Here is a 24,504-nt window from a genome sequence, read left to right as displayed (position 1 = left end):
CGCCGGGCCGCTGCGGCGGGCGCGGGCTGGGGGCCTCCGCCGAGGCTCCTCCGGCGGTGCGGCCTTGCCCCGGCTGCCTGCGGGGGCCCGCACCCGGAGGCCCGGGGTTTGCGCTCGCTGGGTGGCGAGGAGCGGGGGACGGCGAGGGGCGGCCAGTGGTTTTGGGGGCGGAGAGTTAGGGAACCGAGTGAAACCTGGACCACTTCTGATTTTTCAGGAGCTTAGGAAGCTCGTATTTTTATTTCCAAATCACCCTTCCTTGGCGTGTTAGTTGGGATAAATAAAGCGCCCTGGCTTGTTTGTTTTTTTAGAAAGTGATGCATGGCATATATATATATATGTTAGGGGAGGACAGAAGCGCGATTGGTAGCATAGCGTTTTCCCTAAAATTTTCATTTCAGTCATTTTGTAGCGTTTACTGAAAACTCACTGTGTGTCAGGCTGTATAAACCTCAGGGTAGGGACAAGGCCTTGAATTATGGGCATCTTTGAGGGCCATCTCCTAAACACTCAACACCACATGTATTCACATAGATACTTACATAGCTGTTCAGATGTTTGTTGGATGAGTGGGTAAGTGCAAACGGGAGCCGTGCCCCCATTGGCCAACTAGTGGACATTTAGAAAGGAAGTAGAGGAGACCCCTGACCTTGAATTTACAGTATAATCGGTGAAATTCTGCAACACAAGAATGGACAAGTGGTTGACAAAAGCATTGTTTGAACTCTCCAACACAAATGATCATAAAAAGCCAAGAAATCTGGGAGGGGATTTGGATTGAGGTGGGGCAGAAAAGGGATAAAGGAGTCTAGGAAGTTCCCGATGTGATTAATATTTGTTTTGCATAGAGAATACTTCTTCCATAATTCATATTTGCTTTCCAAATAGTCCAGAATCGTACTTGGGCAGTGAATATCTTCCCATGAGAATTTCTGAATTCTTTGGTCAAACATCAGTGACTGCCATCATTTTGAGAGTTTCGTGAGATTATCGAGTCAACTTTTGGTTAACTGTGAGAGCGTAATTACTCAGGTCCGTGTTAAAACAATTTGTGATGTTAGTATACAGAATCCAGTGTCTGTAGGGGAAGATGATCATAACTAATAGCTGGTTGTGCCTTCTTGTGTTTCTGCACATTACAGACGCTGGCAAAGACTGAGAGAATATCATCTTCATTCTCCCGTTATTTGGCAGGAATTGACTTAAGCTATGCCAGAAGATAGTGTCTATCCTTAAAAAACCTTGGTTTATCTTACTTTTGTATATAATGAGTTCTCTGGGAAAGCAGTACTTTCTAATGAAATGTAATTGTCATTTTCTGGGCTGATTATTACACATACACAAGTGCTTTGAGATTGTTATGTGGGAGAGCAACCAGGCAATGAATGTTGACTTAGTGAAATGAAGTAGAGATTGTATGCTTCAAAAAGAGCTATCTATATAGCAGGTGATTCCGCGATGTTTCTCACGTATCCATTTCAGCGTCTTTCCATCTAAAGTCAGTCCTGCAGTCTAGCCCATTTCCTGTTGTACTTTCCTTCTGTATTCCTCCTCTGGTAGGTCTTAGTTTCTTCTCTGGCGTATTGTCTTGTGGGTAACGTGGTAGACTGCATTTGCTTCCTTTGATGTATTTTGATGCTCGTTGAATTGTTCCTTTTCTATATATTATAAAGCTGGATTCAAACATGAGGAAGCAAAATCATGGTAAAAGAATGCTTGTATTGCTTCCACTGACTAAACCCTTAAACCTTTTGGATTCTTTTGTCCCTTGAATTATTTCTCTTCCCTGATGTATTTGAAATGGAGAACACCATGATTACTTTTGGAGGTAGGAATGGGATGGATTGCCATGGAAAGTTAGAGAACATTTGTATTTGTTTCTGTGAAAAGGTACATCTCTTTTTAAAAACTTTGTGATAGGGACATTTATTCTTTCTTTCTTTTTTTTTTTTAACAGTCAAGTTTTTAGAAGTTATCAAACCTTTCTGTGCAGTTCTACCAGAAATTCAGAAACCTGAAAGGAAAGTAAGTATACCATTTTGGTAATATAGAGGGCAGCTAAATGACTTGTGCTCCTGATGGATTTACCATCCCCAACCCTCTTATGGTGTAATTGGAGAAATATTACCTGCTCCTCCTCGCAAGAGGCACAAAGTGAGTAAAACTAGTATGGGCCAGTGTAAATCCAGATAGGTTATCTTGTGGTCTTAAAAATGACGGTTCTTTGAGGTTGACATTTCCAAACCAAGTGTTTCTTTGGCCTACCTGTTAGATAAGATACTCTTCTATCTCTGGTGATCCCACTGCACTATGAATGACCCAGTCTGCTGGGTCACTTTGGAGGACTACAGCTGTTTTACATAAATGAATTAAATTGTGCAAGTATAGACCTCGCATTTCTTGATCATTCAGTACAAAGAAAAATTACAGAAATGCATTCAGAAAATAATGTGACTGTATCACATTGTTCTTCCATCACTGTACACTTTTGGAGCTAAGGTATTTAAATTCAGAAATAGTGTTAATCCCGAAGTGGCCAATTCCCAGACAGTCCTCTTCTGCTGTGCTTGTGATATCTCACAAAACTAATGGGAGAGGGATGTAGAAAGAAATAAGGAAAACTTGTGTTCATCTTACTGTTTTATTTACAAGCATATATATGTATATATATATATGTATATATATACACACATATATATATATATTTTTTTTATTACTTTGAGGTTTTAAAAATAGTTGTTCCAGGTCCATGTTAGGCGTCCCAAGAAGCTCTAGCTTTTCATATTCCGTGAAATATTCGTAGCATATTATCACGGGCACCCCAGCTTTGCACAATGCTGTTAACTGAAGTGCATGCGTATTGGGTCTGTGTCTTGCATGTGGTCCTTTTTGGTTTCCTTAACGTCGTGCGGTGTGATGGGGCCTGTATGTAACTTACTTAACTCTTGGAAAAGGAAAGAAAGTTATGTTCGAAAAGTTGAGCTGTTTGCTTTGGCTGCTACTAACTAGGTGAGAGTATTGTAATAGCAACTAATAGGAGCATGTCACGATGCGGAATGTTATGCTTTAATGTGGAATTTTGCCCTGTGATTGCGGTTTCCTGGTTTTGATGGCTCATCCTCATTTTGTTGTACAGATCCAGTTTAGAGAGAAGGTACTATGGACTGCTATAACTCTCTTCATTTTCTTAGTATGTTGTCAGGTATGTAAACCAAATACTAATTAGATATCTATGCAATTGTTGGAGGGTTTTGGTTGGTTAGAGTTTGAGAAACTTATTTTAGTTAAAACAATAAATACCATTTGAGCATTGTTATTTTTAATCTGACTTGGTGACGAAAATGGTTACCTTGTTCTAGTTTTTTTAGTAGTGGGTTTGAACATTTTTTCCTTTTTTTCTCTTAGCGTGCAGTTAATAATCTTTACCCACTTTTTTCTTGAGATTTTTTGTCTTCCTGATTTAAGATGGATTTTTGTATATAAATGTGTTACACCTTTGACATATACATTGCAAATGTATTTTCTGTTTTGTTTGCCTTTAATCATGTTTTAAGTAGCATGTATTGATTTAAAAATCCCCCAAAGTCAAATACTAGGACCCCAGTAATATGCTGTATAAATTGATGAAATTCAGTGATGCGTTTAAATGATATTTTACAGAGATTAAGTTTACAAAATGAGAATAAATGTGACCTGTCCATGTCATGGGATTGTCGTGTGGATTAAATTAGATAATTTAGGGAAAGTTTTTTGAGGATTTTGAAAAGCTATTGAGATACATATAAGGAAATATAAAAAAAATTGTATTAGGAAGCAGTGGCGTACATTAAGCCCATAATCTGGGGAAAAGCTAAATATATTTTTTTGAAGAGTGAAATGATTTGATCATTAATATTTTACTACTGTATGTAGTTTAAAATTGTTTTGGGTGGTCAGGGAGAGAGAACTTTTTTAAAATATGGAAAAGTAGAAAAAATAATCTTATTTTTACCGCTTTTAACATCTTAGAAGTTCCCTTCCTCTCCATAAAAACAAAAAACAAAACAAAAAAAACCCACACAACTTTATGAAGGTATAATTTATGTATGGTAAAACACACTCATTTCTTAAGTGTACATTTTGAAGTATTTTGACAAATGTATACACCCACATATCTAGTACCTCAGTGGATATAGAACATTCTGTCACTCCAGAAAGTTCTGTGTAATCTGTCTCAGTCAGTTTTCACCTCACCCCCAGTGTCAGGCAAGCACCGATTTGCTTTCTGTACCTAGAATTTGATTCTTTTCTTTTCTTTTCTTTTTTTTTGAATTTCACATAAGTGGAGTCATAGAGTGTTATTCCTTAGCGTCTCACTTCATCACTAGCTTTTTGAGGTTTGTCCGTGTGTTTGGTGTACCAGTAATTCATCCCTATTTCTGAGTAGTGTTCTGTTTTACGACTATATCATGATTTGTTCATCTCTTGTTGGACATTTGGGTTTCCAGATTTTGGCTATAATAAAGTTGCTGTGAACAATCCTGTGCAAGACTGTGAATATTTGTTTTCCTTTTTCTTGGGTGAATACCTAGAAGTAGAATTGCTGGATTGTATGGCAATTATAGGTTCAGCTTTATAAGAAATTGTCAGACTTTTTTCTAGGTGGTTGTCCTGTTTTATATTTTCACCAGTCACGGATAGGAGTTCCATTTGTCTGCGTCCTTGCCTACCCTTGATACTGTTCGGCAGTTCAGTACTAGTCCTCTAACGGGTAGGGTTTTAATTTGCATTGTCCTGATAAATGATGTTGAAGTTTTAATGTGCATTTCCCTGCTAAATGATATTGAGCAACTTTTTCATGTACTTATCAGGTGTTTAGCTTCTGTGAAATATCTTTTTCAAATCTTGTGCCCATTGAAAATAATTACATTATTGTCCATTGAATTGTATGCATTGTAAAATATTTTCTGGATTAAGTCCTTTCTCAGATGTATGTACTGTGAATATTTTCTCCTAGTCTATAGCTTGGCTCTTCATTTTCTTAAATCTTTTGAAGAGCAAACATCCTAAGTTTTGATCAAGTCCTTTGATGGCCCATGGTGTTTGTTTCCTGAGAAATTTTTGCCTCTTGTAAGGTAGTGAAAATTTTCTCCTGTGTTCTTCTAAATATTTTACAGTTTTAGCTTGTATGCTTTGGTCTGTGATGTATTCCAAGTTAATTTTTGTGTTATGGCATAAGGTAAGGTTGGTATTCATTTTTTTTCTGTATAGATAGTAAGTTGTTGAAAGGCTGCCCATTCTTCATTGAATTACCTTGGCATCTTTGTTGAAAATCAGTTAGCCATATAAGCATGGATATATTTCTGTACTCTGTTCCGTTCCACTGATGTATATTCCATGATTGTTATGGTCAACCACACTGATTACTGTAGCTTTATATTAAGTCCTGTAATCAGGTCATAAAAATCCTCCAACTTTGTTTTTCCTTTTCAAAATGGTTTTTGGCTTAAGTAGGTTCTTCATATTTCCATGTAGATTTTAGAGTCAGCTTTGTCCGTTGTTATACGAAAGCTTGCTGAGATTATGGTTTTATTGCTTTGACTTTATAGATAAGGTTAGAGAAAATTACCGTGTCGACTGTATTGAATCTTCTAATCCAAGAGTCAGCAAACGTTCTGTAAAGGGCTAGGTAGTAAATATTTTAAGCTTGGCAGCTAGAACCCAAGAACCATAAGAACTGTGTTGCTCAAAAACTGTGGCATTTCTCACGACTGTTTCATGCAGTAAATTTATGCATTTTATGTTACTGTATTATTTATTTTTTTCCCTACAGTATGATTGCACAGTTGCCAAGCTGTGTTTTTTGTCTTTCTCATGCTTGGGCAGTTCTGCTGGTGATTTCTTGATTCTTTTACCACTGAATCTCAGGTTTATTTTCCCCTCCCAGCCACAGTTAAAAGGGCTTGGGGTCTCCTGTTCTACCCATTGTTCTTTGACCTGAGGGAATGGCGGGAGGGGTGATGAGCCGTGAGAAGCACAGCGAATGCTCCCTGCACTCTGCTTTCTCTCTTCTCCTGGGTGGTTCTCACCACGCGACTGAGGAGGGCTCTGTTCCTTCCTAACCTCAGATCAGGTCCCTGTTTCCCAACTCAGGGCAGCCCTGTAATTGTCAATTGGACCAGCAGAGAGCCCCACCGCTCACTTCTCTCATCCGTTTCTTCCCAGCTGCTGTTTCTACTCCCTTCTAACCAAAGGAGGCAAAAAAGATAAGGCTCTCCGTGCAGATTGCTGTTCTCCAGGTTTGGAATGTTGTGGGAATTGTGAGGAATCTCTTGCCTTCCATTGTGATGGTTGGAGCCGCCTTGGTGCTGAGTCTCTATCTACTTCTCAGTTGTCTATGGTTTTCTCGTGCCTGTGACCACTAGTGCTTCAAGTTTACGATTCTTTTCTTCTTTGGCTGTTTTACAGACTTTTTTTTCCTTTTTCTTTTTCCTTAGCTTTTTTCAGTTGTATTACCTTTTACTATTTTACACTTTTTAAAAAATCGTGTTTTCTTATGCACTGGGGAGGATATTGTGTAACTGAATTGCAGCTCACTACCTTAGCCCAGAAGTATTTTGCTTGGCTTTCCATTCCCACTGCCTTTGGAATTCCCTACTGCTAATTTTCCTTTGTCTACCTTATCGGTTGAGGGTTTTCATTAAAATATAGAACACTTCTCTGAAGTACTGTACTGTATCTTGTCAAGTTGAAACTGATTATTGTATGTAATTTAGGGCAAAATCCGGAACTTTGCAACTGTGACGGTCACAGAAAATAGCTCCTGTTGCTGCCCAAATACTGTTGTACGTAAACCTATAGCTATGGATTTTACTAAGAGGAATAAAATTAGACACTGAGTTTAATAATCTTGTTGACTACAGGAAAGGAGGGAATGCCCTTACTTAGGGGAGTTTGGCTCACTTTTTCTTGTTCAGTGTCCCACAAATTGTCTAATTGTGGAGGAAATGGCCATCTCCATCAGGTGCAGTTAAGGAAAGTAATTTGACTGACTGACCTCTTTCCACTTAGGGAATGTTGTGATGTAGACTGTCCTATAGTGTTAGTTTTAATACAATAACTTCCTTCCTCCCTGTTTCTGAAGACCATCTGCAGCATTAGGGTACGTGTAAAATATCCATGCTTCTTGCTTCACCAGTTTTGCTTACCCAGCTAATAAATGCAGACATCTAGAGATGTTTAGGTTGACCAGATGGGTCATTCACCATTGTTGGCAGCATCTTTTGGAACTTAAAAAAGAAAAGCAGCTTTATTATAAAGAAGGTTTTTGAGATTGGAAATGTATTTTTCTTTTGTGTCTGATCTCCACATGGGGAGGGGAGGGGTATGGCCTGGTGCTGTGTCCTAAACATTGGTCATATAATACAAAACGTTCTGAAGTTAAGAATTTATTTTGTTTTCTGATTAAAAATTAAGACTCACTCACTATAGAAAACTTGACCAATGCTGAAAAGAGTAAAGTCAACCATAATCCTACCCCTACAGATTAGTATTCTTCAAGATTGTAAATATTTACACTTAGTTTTATCTTCTGAACATATTTTCTAGTGTTGAACTTTTATTCATACAATTCTGCACCTTTCTTTTTATCCCAGGGTTTCTCAGCAATGGCGCTGAATTTTAGGCAGTCAGTTCTTCGTTGTGGGGGCACTGCAGGATGTTCAGCACCCCTGACCCCACTAGATGCCAGTAGCATCTCCCTTCAAGTTGTAACAGTTGTCTTCAGATAGTGCCAAATGTCCCCTGGGAGGTAAAATTGCCCCAGGTTGATAACAACAGTGTCATACTTACTGTTGCAAAATAAGCACTTCTGTATGCTATTATAAGCTGCTTTACGTATAAGTTTCAGTGGCTGAATAATATTCCACTGTATATATAATCCTCAGTCTTACATTGGGAGTGTGACTGTGGGTGTTCTTAGTACCCATAGCTTAGCAAAATTATTTTATGACTAGGTAGATATATCCTATAATTTATAGGTTGTGGTATTTTTTTAAAATGTTTATTTATTATTAAAAAAATTTTTTTTAATGTTTATTTATTTTTGAGAGAGAGACAGAGAGGGAGAGGGGAAGGGCCAGAGAGAGAGGGAGACAAAGAATCTGAAGCAGGCTCCAGGCTCCATGCTGTCAGCACAGAGACCAGTGCGGGGCTCAAATTCACGAACCACGAGATCGTGACCTGAGCCGAGGCTCAGGATCATGACTGAGCCACCCATGTGTCTGGAAATGTTTCTTTATTTATTTTGAGAGAGAGAGAGGCAGAGAGAGAGAGAGAAAATGAGCAGAATAGGGGCAGAGAGAATCCCAAGCAGGCTCTGTGCTGTCATCACAGAGCCCGATGTGGGGCTTGATCTCACTACTGTGAGCTCATGACCTGAGCTGAAATCAAGAGTTGGACGCTTAACTGAGTGAGCCACCCAGGTGCCCTGGTAGGGGTATATATTTTTTTTAATTGTAAAACACACATAACATAAAATTTACCATCTTAACTATTTTTTTAAATGCTTTATTTATTTACTCTTGAGACAGCGTGCGAGCAGGGGAGGGGCAGAGAGAAGGGGACAAAGGATCCGGAGTGGGCTCTGCCCTGACAGCCCAGAGCCTGATGGTGGGTCTCGAACTTGTGAACCACAAGATCATGACCTGAGCTGAAGTTGGACGTTTAGCCGACTGAGCCACCCAAGCGCCCCCACCGTCTTAACTATTTTTAAGTGTACAGTTGAGTAGTGTTAAGTGCATGTACGTTGTTTTGCAACAAATCTTCATCCTGCTAGGTATTTTTACTAGTAGATTGCTATAAGTAGTGATTTCTGTTTTTTTTATTTTTGTTAAAAAAACTTTGCCTTTAGGTACACTTGTTTTGTTACAGAACATGGGAAGTAACGGGTTTTTTTTTTAAGTATAGCAAATATTAAGTAATTGAACTATGAATTAAGTTCCAACTTAATTGACATAATTCATTTTTAGAAACTGTTTTATGTAATATTATAGATACCACTATTTGGAATCATGTCATCAGATTCTGCAGATCCTTTCTACTGGATGAGAGTTATTCTTGCATCCAACAGAGGTATGGACTTCTGCTTTTGCCTCCATGCTTGTTAGTAGCGACATCAGATAGATGGGACAATGTGGAAACAACTATTTTGTTGTCTACAGGGGTGGGGAGCAAGCATATGGTAAAAGAAACTCATTGCCTAAGAGAAGAGACCAACACATAAATACTTACAAAACTCCATGTATTGTAATAGTAGAAGTATGTATGGAGTGTAGATGTACAACGGAGAACAGAGGGATAGCGCCGGCTGGAGCTTTGGTTCTCCATCCTTTTATGGGTCATGTTTCCTTTGAGAATCTAATTAAATTTAAGTATACTCTCCTGAGAAAAATTCGTATACACTCACACACGCATGTTTTGCATAAAATCTCAGGAGATTCACAGACCCTCCAAAGTCTGCCCTTGGGTTTTGTGTGAGACTCAATGACCCTGATCTGCAGTGTCAGAGAGCAGACAGTGCTGGAATGGCATTTGAATTGGAACTTAGTGTGTGGATTCATGGGAGAGGGAAGCCTGAGCTAACAGCACATGTGTATAAGGCAGTGGCTAAAGAGATAGGTAGGGGCTGGATTATGAAGGGTTTTGTTGGTAATTTTTTTAGATTAAAATAGTAATACTGGCTAATTATTTTAAAATGCACCAGAATTTGTATAGTTAAAAAAATTTTTTTTAAACATTTATTCTTTTTTGAGAGAGAGCATGCATAAGCGGGGGAGGGGCAGAGAGAGAGGGAGACAGAGAAGCAGAAGCAGGCTCCACTCTGTCAGCGCAAAGCCTGATGTGGGGCTCGAACCCGTGAACCGTGAGATGATGACCTGAGCCAAAGTCAGATGTTCCACCAAGCTATCCAGGCACCCCAAAATTTGAATATGGTTTTATATAAAGCTGAAAATGAAAGTCTCGCATGTCAAGGTTAACTCCTGGGAAGGTAATGGATTGGTGAATATCTATCCAGACCTTTTCTCTGCATATACACTCACATATGTAAATTTATATTTAGTTAACCCTTGAACAACATGGGTTTGAACCATGTGGGTCTACTTCTACATGGATTTTTTTTGGTAAATACAGTGCAGTGCTGTAAATTTGTTTTCTGTTCCTTATGACAGTCTTCATAACATTTTCTTTTCTCTAGCTTATTTAATTGTAAAAACACAGTATATGATACATATAAAATATGTTTTAATTGACTGTTGATGTTATTGATAAGGCTTCCAGTCAACAGTAGGGTATTAAGTTTTCGGGCAGTCAGAAGTTATATGTGGATTTTTGACTGTGTGGGGCGTCAGTGTCTCTAACCCCTACATTGTTCAAGGGCTAACTGTACTTTTTCTTTTAAGCTAAACATAAGGTAAACTATGTCACTATTCTGTTACTTTAGCGTGTTGACTTAATATTTTGGATGAGGTATTTCATTTAATGGCCATATATCATTCCATTAGATGGATATGCCATGATTTTTTCAAATTATTCAGATATTTATTGAGTTCTTAACTGTGTGCCAAACTTTGTGCCAGGTGCCGAGATTAGAGATGTGGTCACAACAATGTCCCTGTTGTCATGGAGTTTATAGTACGCTGTTTGGGGACGTAGCTTCTACATGAAGTGTATTTTAGTCGAGGGGAGAGACATTTGAGCAGAGACCTACAGGACATGATATGGAAGGCCATGTGAAGATCTGGGGAAGGAACATTCTAGGGAATAGCGTGTGCCACGGCCCTGAGATGGGGGTGTGTTTAATGTGTTCAAGGAACGATGAGGAGTCACTGTGGCTGGAAGAAAATAAGGAAAGGAGTAATGTGGTTGCAGATGAGTCCAAGAGCCAGATTATAAATGGCTTTGTAGACAAATGAAGGAGTGTTTCAAGTGTGATTCCAGACCACTAGGGTCCTCTTGAGTCTCACATTTAGTGTTTTCCCTGATTTTGTATCATAACCGGTGTTACCTTGACACAATCACTGTTTTGCTCTGTCCTGTAATTTTTTAATACAATTGATTTCTAGGAGTTTAACTGTTTGCAAGATATATACACCTACATTTTTGATAGATAGTGCTAAATTATCTTCCAAACGATTTGTATTTTGTGCACTCAGCAGTTGTATATGAGAATGACATTTTTCTTCCAACAGTGGATATTATTTAGTCCTTTAGTCTTTGGAAGTTGGACATATAAAAATTGGTATCTGTTATGTAATTTGTATTTCTTTATGTATTGGTGACCTTGAACATCATTTTATATTTTTATTGAAGATTTGAATTTTTTCTGAGTGGACTTGTTTAAAGTAAGAGAAAATTTACTAGTTCAAACACAAAAATGGAATTTATTAGAAGGATAACTTTTATTTTTTGGAATCCAGAGGAGGTAAAAGAACTAAGCCTGGCCGGGGAGAGAGACTCAGCAGCAGAGACTGGGAACCTTCTTTTGGGGAATTAGCGCCCCAGATTCCTGGTTCTTTGGTTCGTAGCTCAAAATTCCAAACTCCAGGATTTATACCATGCTCTGTCAGCTTTGGTTAGAGTTTCAGGGTTATGTAGTTGAGATGTGGGTGCTGGGGTCCCTCCTGTACTGTCAGTATTTCCTGAGAAAGAGCATTGTTGGGAGCAGCCATACTGTGTTTCTCGTCCTTTTTAAAATTTTTTTCTGTTGGCTTGTTCCTTTTTAATTGATTTGTAAGAACCCTTTGCATATTGGAGATAAGAACTCTTTGTCATTTGTGTTTGAATATTTTTCTTTTAACTTTTCTGCCTTTTTTTTTTCCTTTCAACTTTTACGCAGTGTTTTGCCACATGGATTTTTCATGGCTGTATCTAACCAGGGGGTCTGATTTTTTTTATTGTGGGTTCTAGGTTTTTTTGTCAGGCTTAGGAAAGCTTTTTCCTTTCCAAGATGACAAGTATACTCACTTCTAGTCTTTTTGTTATTTGTCTCTTATGGTTACATTTTCTATACCATCAGGCCTTTATTTTGAAATAAGTCATGAGGTAAGAAATGCAGGCATGATTTTTTATAGATGGCCAGTCACTTGGTAAGGTCCATTTGTCCTTTTCCCTACTGATTTGAGGTGCCATATATCCTGTGTGAAATTGTCATCAAAGTTTGACTGGATTTATTTTGGACTGCATCCTTTTGACAGTTACAAATTTTTGTGATTTGACTTAAAAAAAAAATGTTTACCTTCCTACCTATTTCTCTACCTAGTGGTTTTAACAGCAGGGAATGTTGTTACCTTTTACTGTTGAAGAAGTATTTGAGAAGACATAAAGAATCTTTCTAGAATGGGATCTTTTCTCATATTAAGGGTACCTTTTGAGGATTTATAAAAGCCAGGATTTAAGGTAACAAAACAACCAGTGGAAACCTATTCTTGGTGCTGTAGAATTATTTAGTTCTACATGTTACCTTACACACTGGGCGTATTTGGTTTTCTTATTTTTCACTGTAAGTACAAAACGTGTTTTCTGTAAAGAAAAACTGAAAAAAAATCAAGAGAGGCAAAAAGAAGGAGATAAAAAATATCTATAATCTCACTGGATAAAAATAATCATATCTTAGCAACCATATCAGGAAACTATTTTTCCACTTAAGTATTAACTGAAACCAAACTGTAATACTATTTTCCAGATGTTTTAAAAAAAATTTTTTTTCAACGTTTATGTATTTTTGGGACAGAGAGAGACAGAGCATGAACGGGGGAGGGGCAGAGAGAGAGGGAGACACAGAATTGGAAACAGGCTCCAGGCTCTGAGCCATCGGCCCAGAGCCTGACGCGGGGCTCGAACTCCCGGACCGCGAGATCGTGACCTGGCTGAAGTCGGACGCCTAACCGACTGCGCCACCCAGGCGCCCCCCAGATGTTTTTTTGCTACCCAGTAGGTCACGAACATTTTTCATGCCACTAAATATTCTACAACATTGATTTAGATGGCACTTTATGTAATTTTAGATTTTGAATTAGAAGAGTCACAAATACTCTTTTTTTTTAAAGTTTATTTATTTATTTATTTATTTTTTTTAATGTGTATTTATTTTTGAGACAGAGAGAAGGGGAGGGAGGAAGGGAGGGACAGACAGACAGAGAGACAGAGCATGACTTGGGCTAGGTCAGAGAGAGAGAGAGGGAGACACAGAACCCAAAGCAGGCTCCAGGCTCTGAGCTGTCAGCACAGAGCCTGACGTGGGGCTTGAACTCATGAACTGTGAGATCTGACCTGAGCCAAAGTTGGACCCTCAGCCGACTGAGCCACCCAGGTATCCTAGCCTTTTTTTTTTTTTTTTAAGTTTATTTATTTTAAGAGAGAAAGAGTGCACATGTGCACATGTTCGTGTAGGGGAGGGGCAGAGACAGAAAGAATCTCCAGCTGGCTCTGTGCTACTGAGCCCCCACATGGGGGGTTGAACTCACCAACCATGAGATCATGACCTGAGCCAAAATCCAGAGTCAGTCACTTAAATGACTGAGCCACCCAGGTGCCCCAGAGTCACAGATATTCTTAAATATCATTTTTTATTAATTTGGTGTTTAATTTTCAGGCTTGGTATGTAACTTCTTATTTTGCGTTAAAGTAAAACGTTCGTTGTAAGTTTTAAAAATAATGGTTTGAGGGGCGCCTGGGTGGCTTAGTCAGTTGAGCATCTGACTTCGGCTCAGGTCATGATCTCATAGTTTGTGAGTTCGTGCCCCGTGTCGGGCTCTGTGCTGACAGCTCGGAGCCTGGAGCCTGCTTCGGATTCTGTGTCTCCCTCTCTCCGCCCCCTCCCTGCTCATGTTCTGTCTGTCTCTGTCTCTCAAAGATGAATAAACGTTTAAAAAATAAATAAATAAATAAAATAAAAAATAAAAAAATCTTCCAAGATTTCTTTCACATTTTAAGTTTGGACTTTACAGAAATTTACATTTTTATGATATAGTAATTTTATTTCAGTCAGTTGTTGCAAGGTTGTGTTAATAAATGAGAGTTTTTTTTGTTTTGTTTTTTTTTTGGCAGTTAATGTTTAAAGGATGAAAATCTGCTTGTTAACATTTGAGCGTGTATTTCAATAGACATAATTAAGGACTGCATCACTTTTAAATTAATCTGCATTGAGTATAGTAAAGATTATTTGCTTCCTTCTTTCTCCTTTGCAGGAACTTTAATGGAATTGGGTATCTCCCCGATTGTAACATCTGGTTTGATTATGCAGCTGCTGGCTGGAGCCAAAATCATTGAAGTTGGAGACACACCCAAAGACAGAGCTCTGTTCAATGGAGCCCAGAAACGTGAGCTATTAATGCAATTAGAGTCTTTACCAAATTTGAGAATTTTGTGGTAAAGATATTTTTCTAGTCTTTTTTTGTCTTTGGTTGTAAGCATGTACTCCTTTCCCCCCAATTTTCATCAGTATTTGGTATGATCATTACCATTGGGCAAGCCATTGTGTATGTCATGACGGGCATGTATGGGGACCCTGCTGAAATGGGTGCTGGCATCTGTCTCCTTATCATTATTCAGGTAAGAAAGCCAATTTTTCATTTGCAGATAACAAAGCAGTTTGATTTCTTTTTTCATTTCTAGCAGTTCTTAAATGACTGAACATTAATTTTCTTACTTTTGTATTATCTAATTATAAGATTTTGATTATTGAAGGGACCCATGTAAATTGTATTGATGTAAAAGCTAAAATTTATTATGATAGCCTCATAGCTGCATTGGATAAAGAATTACAGATCAACTGTATTTCACTGTTTCTTAGATGCACATTTTTTACTTTCTGATGTCTCTGAAGCCGAGATGTTTTCTCAGAGCTCATGGTACCTCATGGTTGCTGTCAGGCAGGCAACAGTGGTGATGGTAATCATCGCCTGCGTGTGTGCATCCTCTGATTGGGGCTGTTCACATGGTCGTTACATCAGTTGCGTGCATCGTTGATGTAACATGTTTTTTAGTTTAGTTGCTGTTTAAAATGTCTTCAAAAGCCTATGATTTATTATGGAACAGTCACTATGGGCACAAAGGCACAGAGCAAGCTAGATGATAAAATCTGTGGTTAGGTGTAAAGTAACTTTTCTTATAAGTAGAAAATAAAAATTTTGATAAGCTATTGTGTCTTAGTTTAATTGACAGTATTTTTTTCTCTTAGTGGTACACAGAATGATGGCATTACAAATAACATCTCAGCAGTAAAATACATGAGCCCACATATATATATTCCCCGGGGTTTTAAAATAAACCCTTTGGTACTGAATTTTTATTTTTATTTTTTATTTTTTGGAATTGAATTTTTAAAGGCCAACATAATTTTCCTTCTAAATATCTTAAAGTGTGTCAAATTTCGAAGATATTTCTCTAATGTGCAGTCCTTAAAAATCATTTAGATAAGCTACTCACGAATGGATTGTACTTTTCTAGAATAATTACGGGATTTTTGAAAAGAAGTTTGAGAAGCTAAAAATAACATTTGGAGTCTTGATTATTTTGGAAATGCCTCTTCTTGCTCTGTCTATGGAATTAGTATTCATTAGGAACATTTTTTTTTTTAAGGGACACCACTTGCCTTCCTCTGTTTTCTTTATTTTTTCTTTTTAGTTTATTTATTTTGAGAGCAAGAGATTGAGAGAACCAGTGGGGGAAGGGCAGAGAGAGAGAGGAGGACAGAAGATCCGAAGTAGGCTCTGTGCTGACAACAGAGAGCCTGATGCGGGGATCAAACTCATAAACTGTGAAATCATGACCTGAGCTGAAGTTGGATGCTTAACCAACTGAACCACTCAGGCACGCCTAGGAACATTTTTTAATGGCCAAAGGATCAAGGTTAGAAGTAAATAAAACTAAAATACCAACTTATTAATATATACATTGAGAAAGAGGATCATTTCAGACTGGCATGGTTGACCATTATTTTTTAATGAGAAACGTTACATAGAAGCAAATCAAAATAAGATCGTTTAGTAAGTCTGATTGAGAACAAGGAGAATTAGATTGTTCAAGTATATTTATTGGCATCATTAACAACAGGGAGGGGTCTTCTCACTAGATGGAAATATCTTGTCTTTTGACCAGGGGAGGAAATTTTAATGGACTATCAGTGTCTTTGGTAGGTTTCTGAGCCCTAGTGAGCTCTCATTTGGTATAAGGTAGAATTTTTTAGAATGATGTTATCATTATTTCTCCGTTTTAAAAACACTTGGTTGGAAAATGTATAACCTTTGAGAATTAGAGGCAGAAGAGTTAGAATGGCTTGGGAGAGAAGATCCTCTCAAAAGTGATTTTGTTGTCAGTGCTCAGGATCTCTTCACATGCTTTTGGCATTGTTGAGAATACTGATACATCACTCGTTGCCATCTTCTGTTTCTTTATGGCCTTTGCTTTATGCAATCCATAGTTGAGAATAACCCTGATTTTTACATGACAGTCAGAATTGGTACCTAACTCTTAGAACATTATGCTCCAGTAAAAATTTTTCTAGTATTTTAGTAAAGCTATTTTTAGATTCTTTTTTTTTTTCAATTTTTTTAAACGTTTATTATTGAGAGACAGACACAGAGCATGAGCAGGGAAGGGGTAGAGAGAGGGGGAGACACAGACTCTGAAGCAGGCTCCAGGCTCTGAGCTGTCAGTACAGAACCCGACGTGGGGCTCGAACTCACAAATTGCGAGATCATGACCTGAGCCAAAGTCGGTTGCCTAACCAACTGAACCACCCAGGCGCCCATATTTTTAGATTCTTAAAAAATTAAAAAAAAAAAAAAATTTTAACGTTTATTTATTTTTGAGACAGAGAGAGACAGAGCACGAACGGGGGAGGGGCAGAGAGAGAGGTAGACACAGAATCGGAAGCAGGCTCCAGGCTCTGAGCCATCAGCCCAGAGCCCGACGTGGGGCTCGAACTCACGGACCGCAAGATCGTGACCTGAGCTGAAGTCGACGCTTAACCGACTGAGCCACCCAGGCGCCCCTTAAAAATTTTTTTAAAAATGTTTATTTTTATTTATTTATTTATTTTTCAACGTTTATTTATTTTTGGGACAGAGAGAGACAGAGCATGAACGGGGGAGGGGCAGAGAGAGAGGGAGACACAGAATCGGAAACAGGCTCCAGGCTCTGAGCCATCAGCCCAGAGCCCGACGCGGGGCTCGAACTCCCGGACCGCGAGATCGTGACCTGGCTGAAGTCGGACGCTTAACCGACTGCGCCACCGAGGCGCCCCTGTTTCTGTTTATTTTTGAGAGCAGAGCACAAGTTGGGGAGGGGCAGAAAGAGTGAGACACAGAATCTGAAGCAGGCTCCAGGTTCTGAGCTGTCAGCACAGAGCCTGATGTAGGGCTCGAACCCAGGAACTGCGAGCACAGAGCCTGATGTAGGGCTCGAACCCAGGAACTGCGAGATCATGACCTGAGCTGAAGTGGGATGCTTAACTGACTGAGCCACCCAAGCACCCTAGGATACTTTTGGATTCTTAACCTCATCTGACCAGTTCTAGATTGAAGTAACTTCTGTGGAGTCATTATGAATTTGAATTTGAGATAAAATGGAGTTAAGCTATTTTAGTTTTTTTTCCAGTATCAGAAGTCAAGGAATAGTAATATTCCAGGAGTGAATACACAAATATAAACCTTTTTTAACATAAATTCTGAGATTGAGTCTTCTGGTGTTAATGTAGAGAGAAATTTGTCTTGTTTGATCATAGATGGTAGTGCGTCTTTTAAGGCATTGCTAGCATTGCAAATGTGTGGATATGCTGAAGAGATATGATTAGAGCAGTGTGGTTCACCTAGAAGCAGATTTTGAAAACCGTTTGCATGCAGTTGTGTAAGGTGTTTCTCATCTTAATTATTCTTATTTCATTCACGGTCATGTCTTTTAACTAGTGAGTTTTGAAATCTAAGTAGTGGCTCTCGGTTAAAATAAAAGAATAGAAACCGTCAGTGTGCGTGGCACATACGAAAGGGAAGTGTTTCATCACACTAAATGTGTGTGCCTGTGTGTGTGCATGTGCACATGCATGAGCAGAGTTGAAATGTAGAGTTATTTTTAAAGTCTACTTTATTTGTAAAGTCTACTGTAGAGACTTACACATGTGGTGGCATTCTGCGAGAGCATGCACGTAGCGCTCACTTTCTGTCACTGTTCTAGTCAGTGAGGTGCTGTAACTTCCTGGTTTCTCATCACCCTCAGAGGCATACTTCTATTTTTTACGATCTTTATCTTACTCCTTTGATTATAGAAACTGTCTCTCATTTAGGATTCTCTAGAATTCCTTTCTCCAGTTGGAAAAATAAGAGTTTGATTTTCACAGGATACGTGTGGAATCACTCTGTAGTCTGATGGTCATTGGTCTGAGCAGTGGGTTTGGAGAATTAAAGGTGTTTCAGAGTGACAGTGACTCTGGACAGGTCATTTAATCAGAAGCCCATGCTGAGACTTTTTGGTGGGCTGATACATTGTGGACAGCTCTTATTCCCTGCATTGGGTTGGGTTTCTGATTGCGAGTATTTATTTACTTATTACATAATTGTGGTCAAACTAAAAGCTCAGTAGTAAGTCCTAACTTCTCTTTTATCTTGTCAAAGTGGTAAACTTGGTTTTCAAACAGTAAAGGATTCATGAGCTCTCTTAGAAGTTTGAAGAATTGTACCCTTTTTCCGGTCCTTTGAAAGGCAAACTAAAAGACTGTAAATAGACAATGTAGGCTATGTCCAAGGACTGAAATGACAGTTAAGGAAAAAAAAACCCTGCAGAAGGTAAGCATGCTTAAAATGGTGTATGTGTATGGTAGTTGTTTGCTCTCTCTCCTAACCGGGGATGTTGGGTAAACTGAGTAAATATTTGGGTGGGAGGCTTCAGAGCTGGGAAGAGTGGAAGTGGCATTTCCTCACTTATGTAGGATGGTGTTTTTAAAATGGGGACAGGTGTGAGGTTGGGGGCATAGAAGCATTTTTTTCTTCCCCTCTTGATCAGGTTACTGAAGTTCAGGGAAGGCGTCATGACTGCGGAGGTCACTTGCAAGGCTTTGGATTATTTTTAATTGATGCATGCTTTTACAGAAATGTCTTCTCCAAGAGGAACGTTAAGAATTTTCAGTTTCACATAAACTAAAGTTAGTATGCTTTTATTTTTTAAAAAATGAGGAGCTTAAGAACCTGGCAAATCCTTGTCTTCACACTTACATTCAGTCTTTGCCATTGTATGTATAGAATGCATTTTTTACACAGTTATAATCTGTGCATATTAATTTATGCTCTTTTTGACTTACTCTATATGTATTAGAGTTGATCCTTGAACAGTACAGGGGCTGGGGTGCTGACAATAAAGTAAGCTAGAGAAAAAATGTTACTGAGAAAATCGTAAGGAAGAGAATGCATTTATAGTGCTGCAGTGTATTTATAAAAAAAAAAAAAACCTGTGTATACATGGTCCTGTGTAGTTCAAACCCACGTTGTTCAAGGGTCAACTGTATGTATAACATAATCTATAAAGTATTACATACAGTAGCTTTAAAAAGGTGTCAACGTAGTGCACGTACTTCTTTAATGGCAGTATACAATTGCACCTCATTACTATACCTTATTTCATTTGGTCTTTCACTTACTTGGAATGTTTTCAGTTTCTTGCTGTCCTAAATTCAACAACTTGAACATTTTTGTTCCAGTGTGCTTTTCAATAGGCCTTATGTAAACATTGTAAGAGAAACTATTCAGATGGTTTATAAATATGCTTTAAAGGTTGAAATGTCTGCTTTATAATGTAACGATATTTCCACCCCTCTGATTGGCAGAACTGACTTCTGTCTGAACTAAAGAGGGGTTAAAAAGATGCAGAGTAGTAACAGTTGTACTGCAACAGTTAGGTTTTAGATTTACAAATGCCCGTACTTTGAAAGTAGTCAATGGTGTTCATCTTCCCCTTTCTTGAGTTGATTCTTGCTTCAGCTTACTTGCATTTCTTTCCCCACAGTTGTTTGTTGCTGGTTTGATTGTGCTGCTGTTAGATGAGCTGCTACAGAAGGGTTACGGCTTGGGGTCTGGTATTTCCCTCTTTATTGCCACCAACATCTGTGAAACCATTGTCTGGAAGGCCTTTAGTCCCACTACTATTAACACTGGCAGAGGTACATTGCACAGTGTCTGCGACTGCACGAGTTTTGCTGGATGTGTGCTGGAAAGTAACCTGTCTCGGAGCAGGACATGCCTGTAGACATCCTGGTTTGCCCTCCCAGGGGACCACTGATGCTGATTGCTCAAGAGTTAAGCAGCAGAGATTTGTGGAGTATGAAATACTACTTCAAAAAGAACAATAACTAAATTTTAGCCTCTGCTCATTGAAAATTTCAGTGATTGCAAACAGCTTTTCAAAAATGTTTTTTGCTTAAGTCATTGCTGCAGAAGTCATTGATTTGACCAATTTCCGCATTCCCAGGGGACAAAAAGGTAGTGGATTAAGATTTTTCAAATGAAAAAACTATTACATATTGTATGAGGGAGCACTAATACTTTTGCTGCTATCCTACTTGGCTTTGTAATAGCAACTAAATTTTGAAGTAATTCGTTCTGTCTTTCCTTTTCCCCATTTCCATTTCTCTCAGATGCCATCCACAGTTCATAGTGGTTAACATCTAAACTGATCCTAGCCTTAGGAAAATAGCAATGATGGTTTGTTAATATTCTTGGTAAAACAAATTTAAAAGCAAGCACGATAGAGTAACACGTACCTTTTGATTCTGACATCTTTACTCTGCTTTGCTGCTGCTTCCCCCTAGCCCCACCTAAAAATAGTCCTCTTCCCTTCCCTAAAGTAAAGGAGAGGCAAATCATTATGACCTAAATATTTGTGTAGGTTTATTCTACCTTGGCTGTTTTCATGAGGAACAGTCTTTTGAGAAAACTTGAGATTTGTGCTAAAAAAGATACATTTGCCTCAACGATGTTGCTATTTTTAGAAGCCCCACACATGGCTGTGTTAAAGAGTAAACATTGGTGAATTATTTTGACTCCTATTTTCTGCCATGTACTGGAGTTTCAAGGTTATTTGTTTGCTTCTGGGACAACTTTGGGTGACGAGTCTACAGTCCATTTCTATCTTCATTTATCAGGTACGGAGTTTGAGGGTGCAGTCATAGCTCTCTTTCATTTACTGGCCACCAGGACAGACAAAGTCCGAGCTCTAAGGGAGGCTTTCTACCGGCAGAATTTACCCAACCTCATGAACCTCATTGCTACAGTTTTTGTATTTGCCGTTGTCATATATTTTCAGGTAAGTCTGCTTTCTTCACTGAAATACGTGGGATGTGGACTTTTATTTAGCTTTTAAAGAAAAGCATGCCATTTGAAATGTTAGTATCTAACAAGTCAGTGTTGCAGAATCTAGTCAAGCACATGATTCTGTTCTTAGACTCCAAGGTGCAAAATGTTTGTGGTTACCGCCTAGAACAGGATTTCCGTTTCTGTGTGCCCTGTGGAAGGAAAACGTTAGCACGGCCTTTTCATACTCCCCACTGTGGTGGTCCCGTCTGCCGTCTGTATGTTCTTTATTTGATGTGTACAGTTACTCTTACTTCCTCTTCCTTTCATTTTTTAGGGATTTCGTGTTGACTTGCCCATCAAGTCGGCCCGGTATCGAGGACAGTACAGTAGCTATCCCATCAAGCTCTTCTACACCTCGAACATTCCCATTATTCTCCAGTCGGCCTTAGTGTCAAACCTGTATGTTATTTCCCAGATGCTGTCTGTTCGATTTAGTGGCAACTTTCTGGTAAATTTACTAGGACAGTGGGCTGTGAGTATTTTCTTATTTATTCTAAGCATTTAAATTTATTGTAATTTGCATTTCATGGTTGTATTTTTAGTCGAAAGAGATGAGCCAAAATTGAAACAGTTGCTGTAGCATTTTCACATTCACTGACCTGTAGCAGAATTTGTCATTTATTTGGAAGGAGTGATGAGTGTTGCAAAACTAAGATTGGCCAGGTTCTTTGTGTTAATTTACTGTCTAGGAAGTATTTTCAACGTTTATTTATTTTGGGACAGAGAGAGACAGAGCATGAACGGGGGAGGGGCAGAGAGAGAGGGAGACACAGAATCGGAAACAGGCTCCAGGCTCTGAGCCATCAGCCCAGAGCCCGACGCGGGGCTCGAACTCACGGACCGCGAGATCGTGACCTGGCTGAAGTCGGACGCTTAACCGACTGCGCCACCCAGGCGCCCCTAGGAAGTATTTTCACATCTCCCTGGAGGGACCTCAAGGTTAAAATCACAGCTGCTCTCATGAAAGTGGTTTTCTGTTTTGTTAACTTACTCTGCTGTTATCTAGAATGTTTTTTAAGGAAGCTATTTGCTGACTGTATGTGGGGTACTGAGATCTCCTGTTTCACCCCCATTTTTCACAGCCTGAGTGGCAATAAACTAGTTGTGATGAACTGGGCTGGAGATAGGCACGTGATTATTGGCCTGAGGAGAGAACAGAGTTACTAGAAATAGAATCCAGCACTCTCTGACTTCCCATTTTAGATCCTGTCAGCATAGCTTTTTCTAAAGAGGCCCAGCCATGTCGTTGTTACTGGAGTGTGAGTTCTTGTCGGATTGAATTTTGAGTGATTTAAATTCTGTCATATGACCACGGAGTACTTTTCCCCCTTACAACTATAGAATTGAAGGAGACTCTGAGCCTTTATTCTTTTACAGAACATGTAACTGTGGAATTAGTATTTCACCAACTACCTTATTTCTGAAATGTGCTCATTCTACGCATTTATCTTAATATGCTAGCTTTTCCATTGTAAGTTATAGTGACATATCTTTCTGCTTCTAATGGTCTTTTTTTTTTTTTTTAATTTTTTTTTTAACGTTTATTTATTTTTTAGACAGAGAGAGACAGAGCATGAACGGGGGAGGGTCAGAGAGAGAGAGGGAGACACAGAATCCGAAACAGGCTCCAGGCTCCGAGCTGTCAGCACAGAGCCTGACGCGGGGCTTGAACTCACGAACCGTGAGATCATGACCTGAGCCGAAGCCGGACGCTTAACCGACTGAGCCACCCAGGCGCCCCTCATTTTTTTTTTAAATCTAAAGTTTAACAGGGCAAGACAACAACTCTTGAGTGTTAGTTGAAGAAATAGGATTCTCTTTATCTATAGTACTCTTTTTCCATTCATGTAACAGAAATGTGATTACCTGTGATGAGGGAAGATGTGGTCCCTCCCCTTGCAAGCTAATAGTCCAGCAATAATTATGACTATGGTAATTTCATAGCAATAAATGCATTGAGTGGTTGTATATAGACTGTGTTGTGGTCTAACGAAGATTCTTTTTAATGAGATAATTACTGGGAAATTGAATTTGTCTATAAACAGTGCTTTTGATTGGGGATTAGTGATTCTAGGGGCACAGTAAAGATATCATTTTGAAACGTATATTCAGGAAGCAGACATTTTAATCATTGTGGCCAGAAATTGCTTTCTACCCCATATACCCCAGAACATACGCTGTACCTAGTTCTGTTACTATAAAAATTCTTAAATGTTTGGATAAATACCCTCACAAATATTTACTAAAAGACTATTTCTTAAAATATGCAAAACATATAAAGCTTAGGCAGCGAGTTGTTTGTTGTCTGTCAGTATTTCAGTTAATTGTATTCTTCATGGAATGCTATGAAGTGAAAGAATATGTTGCATGGTCTTGTATACTGCAGAAAGTTTCAGATTCTAAATGTAATCAGAGGTTGCCTGTAAATGGAACCATTTTAGGAAGAGAAGGAGGATTTTTTTTGTAGATGTAGTATAATGTTGGTTTTTAGAAGATCACTCTTCTGTTAATAATATATTCACAGTGTCTTTTATGTAAAAGATGCTCACTATATAATTTTGAAGGAGTGAAAATAGCAGACACAGAAGTAAGTCTTCAAGTTACATGGGATCATTAGCTGTAGGTGCTTTGAGCTTACAACATTGTCATAATTGTTGAGGAGTTTGAAAAGTCATAAAAATGTATCTTGACCAGTTGGGTTGACCATTTGCCCTTATTGTTCTTGTCCTGTAGGATGTCAGTGGGGGAGGACCTGCTCGTTCTTACCCAGTGGGAGGCCTTTGTTACTATCTTTCTCCTCCCGAGTCCATGGGCGCCATATTTGAGGATCCTGTCCATGTGGTTGTTTACATCATCTTCATGTTGGGATCATGTGCATTCTTTTCTAAGACGTGGATAGAGGTGTCTGGTTCCTCAGCCAAAGATGTAGGTATTTGTTTTATATGAAAATAAACATTTTTACTTTTTAGCTGTCAAAAAATGGTAATTGGAACTCTCTTAATTACTTTTGTAATTTAAACTTTTTTTTTTTTTTTCCAACGTTTGTTTATTTTTGGGATAGAGAGAGACAGAGCATGAACGGGGGAGGGGCAGAGAGAGAGGGAGACACAGAATCGGAAACAGGCTC

General features: G+C 38.8%; 1 protein-coding gene across 3 annotated transcripts in view; it reads left to right on the top strand.

Annotated features, from left to right (window-relative positions):
• The window catches only part of SEC61A2 (SEC61 translocon subunit alpha 2), a 39,516-nt gene that overhangs the window by 627 nt on the left and 14,385 nt on the right, over positions 1 to 24,504 (top strand). Inside the window, exons 2-10 of one of the 3 annotated variants that reach the window (XM_040451433.1) lie at positions 1,958 to 2,025; positions 3,137 to 3,202; positions 9,033 to 9,111; positions 14,226 to 14,357; positions 14,480 to 14,589; positions 20,032 to 20,185; positions 21,167 to 21,327; positions 21,652 to 21,849; positions 24,111 to 24,302. In XM_040451433.1, coding sequence (XP_040307367.1) covers positions 1,958 to 2,025; positions 3,137 to 3,202; positions 9,033 to 9,111; positions 14,226 to 14,357; positions 14,480 to 14,589; positions 20,032 to 20,185; positions 21,167 to 21,327; positions 21,652 to 21,849; positions 24,111 to 24,302 — 1,160 coding nt within the window. The remainder of the gene's footprint in view (positions 1 to 1,957; positions 2,026 to 3,136; positions 3,203 to 9,032; positions 9,112 to 14,225; positions 14,358 to 14,479; positions 14,590 to 20,031; positions 20,186 to 21,166; positions 21,328 to 21,651; positions 21,850 to 24,110; positions 24,303 to 24,504) is intronic. The other 2 variants (XM_040451434.1, XM_040451435.1) reach the window with 2 other exon arrangements.

This window comes from Herpailurus yagouaroundi, unplaced genomic scaffold (genome assembly GCF_014898765.1).
Source record: "Herpailurus yagouaroundi ecotype Mexico unplaced genomic scaffold, PumYag 203, whole genome shotgun sequence".
Taxonomy (NCBI): Eukaryota; Metazoa; Chordata; class Mammalia; order Carnivora; family Felidae; genus Herpailurus; species Herpailurus yagouaroundi.
This window is presented reverse-complemented; position numbering and strand designations above follow the sequence as displayed.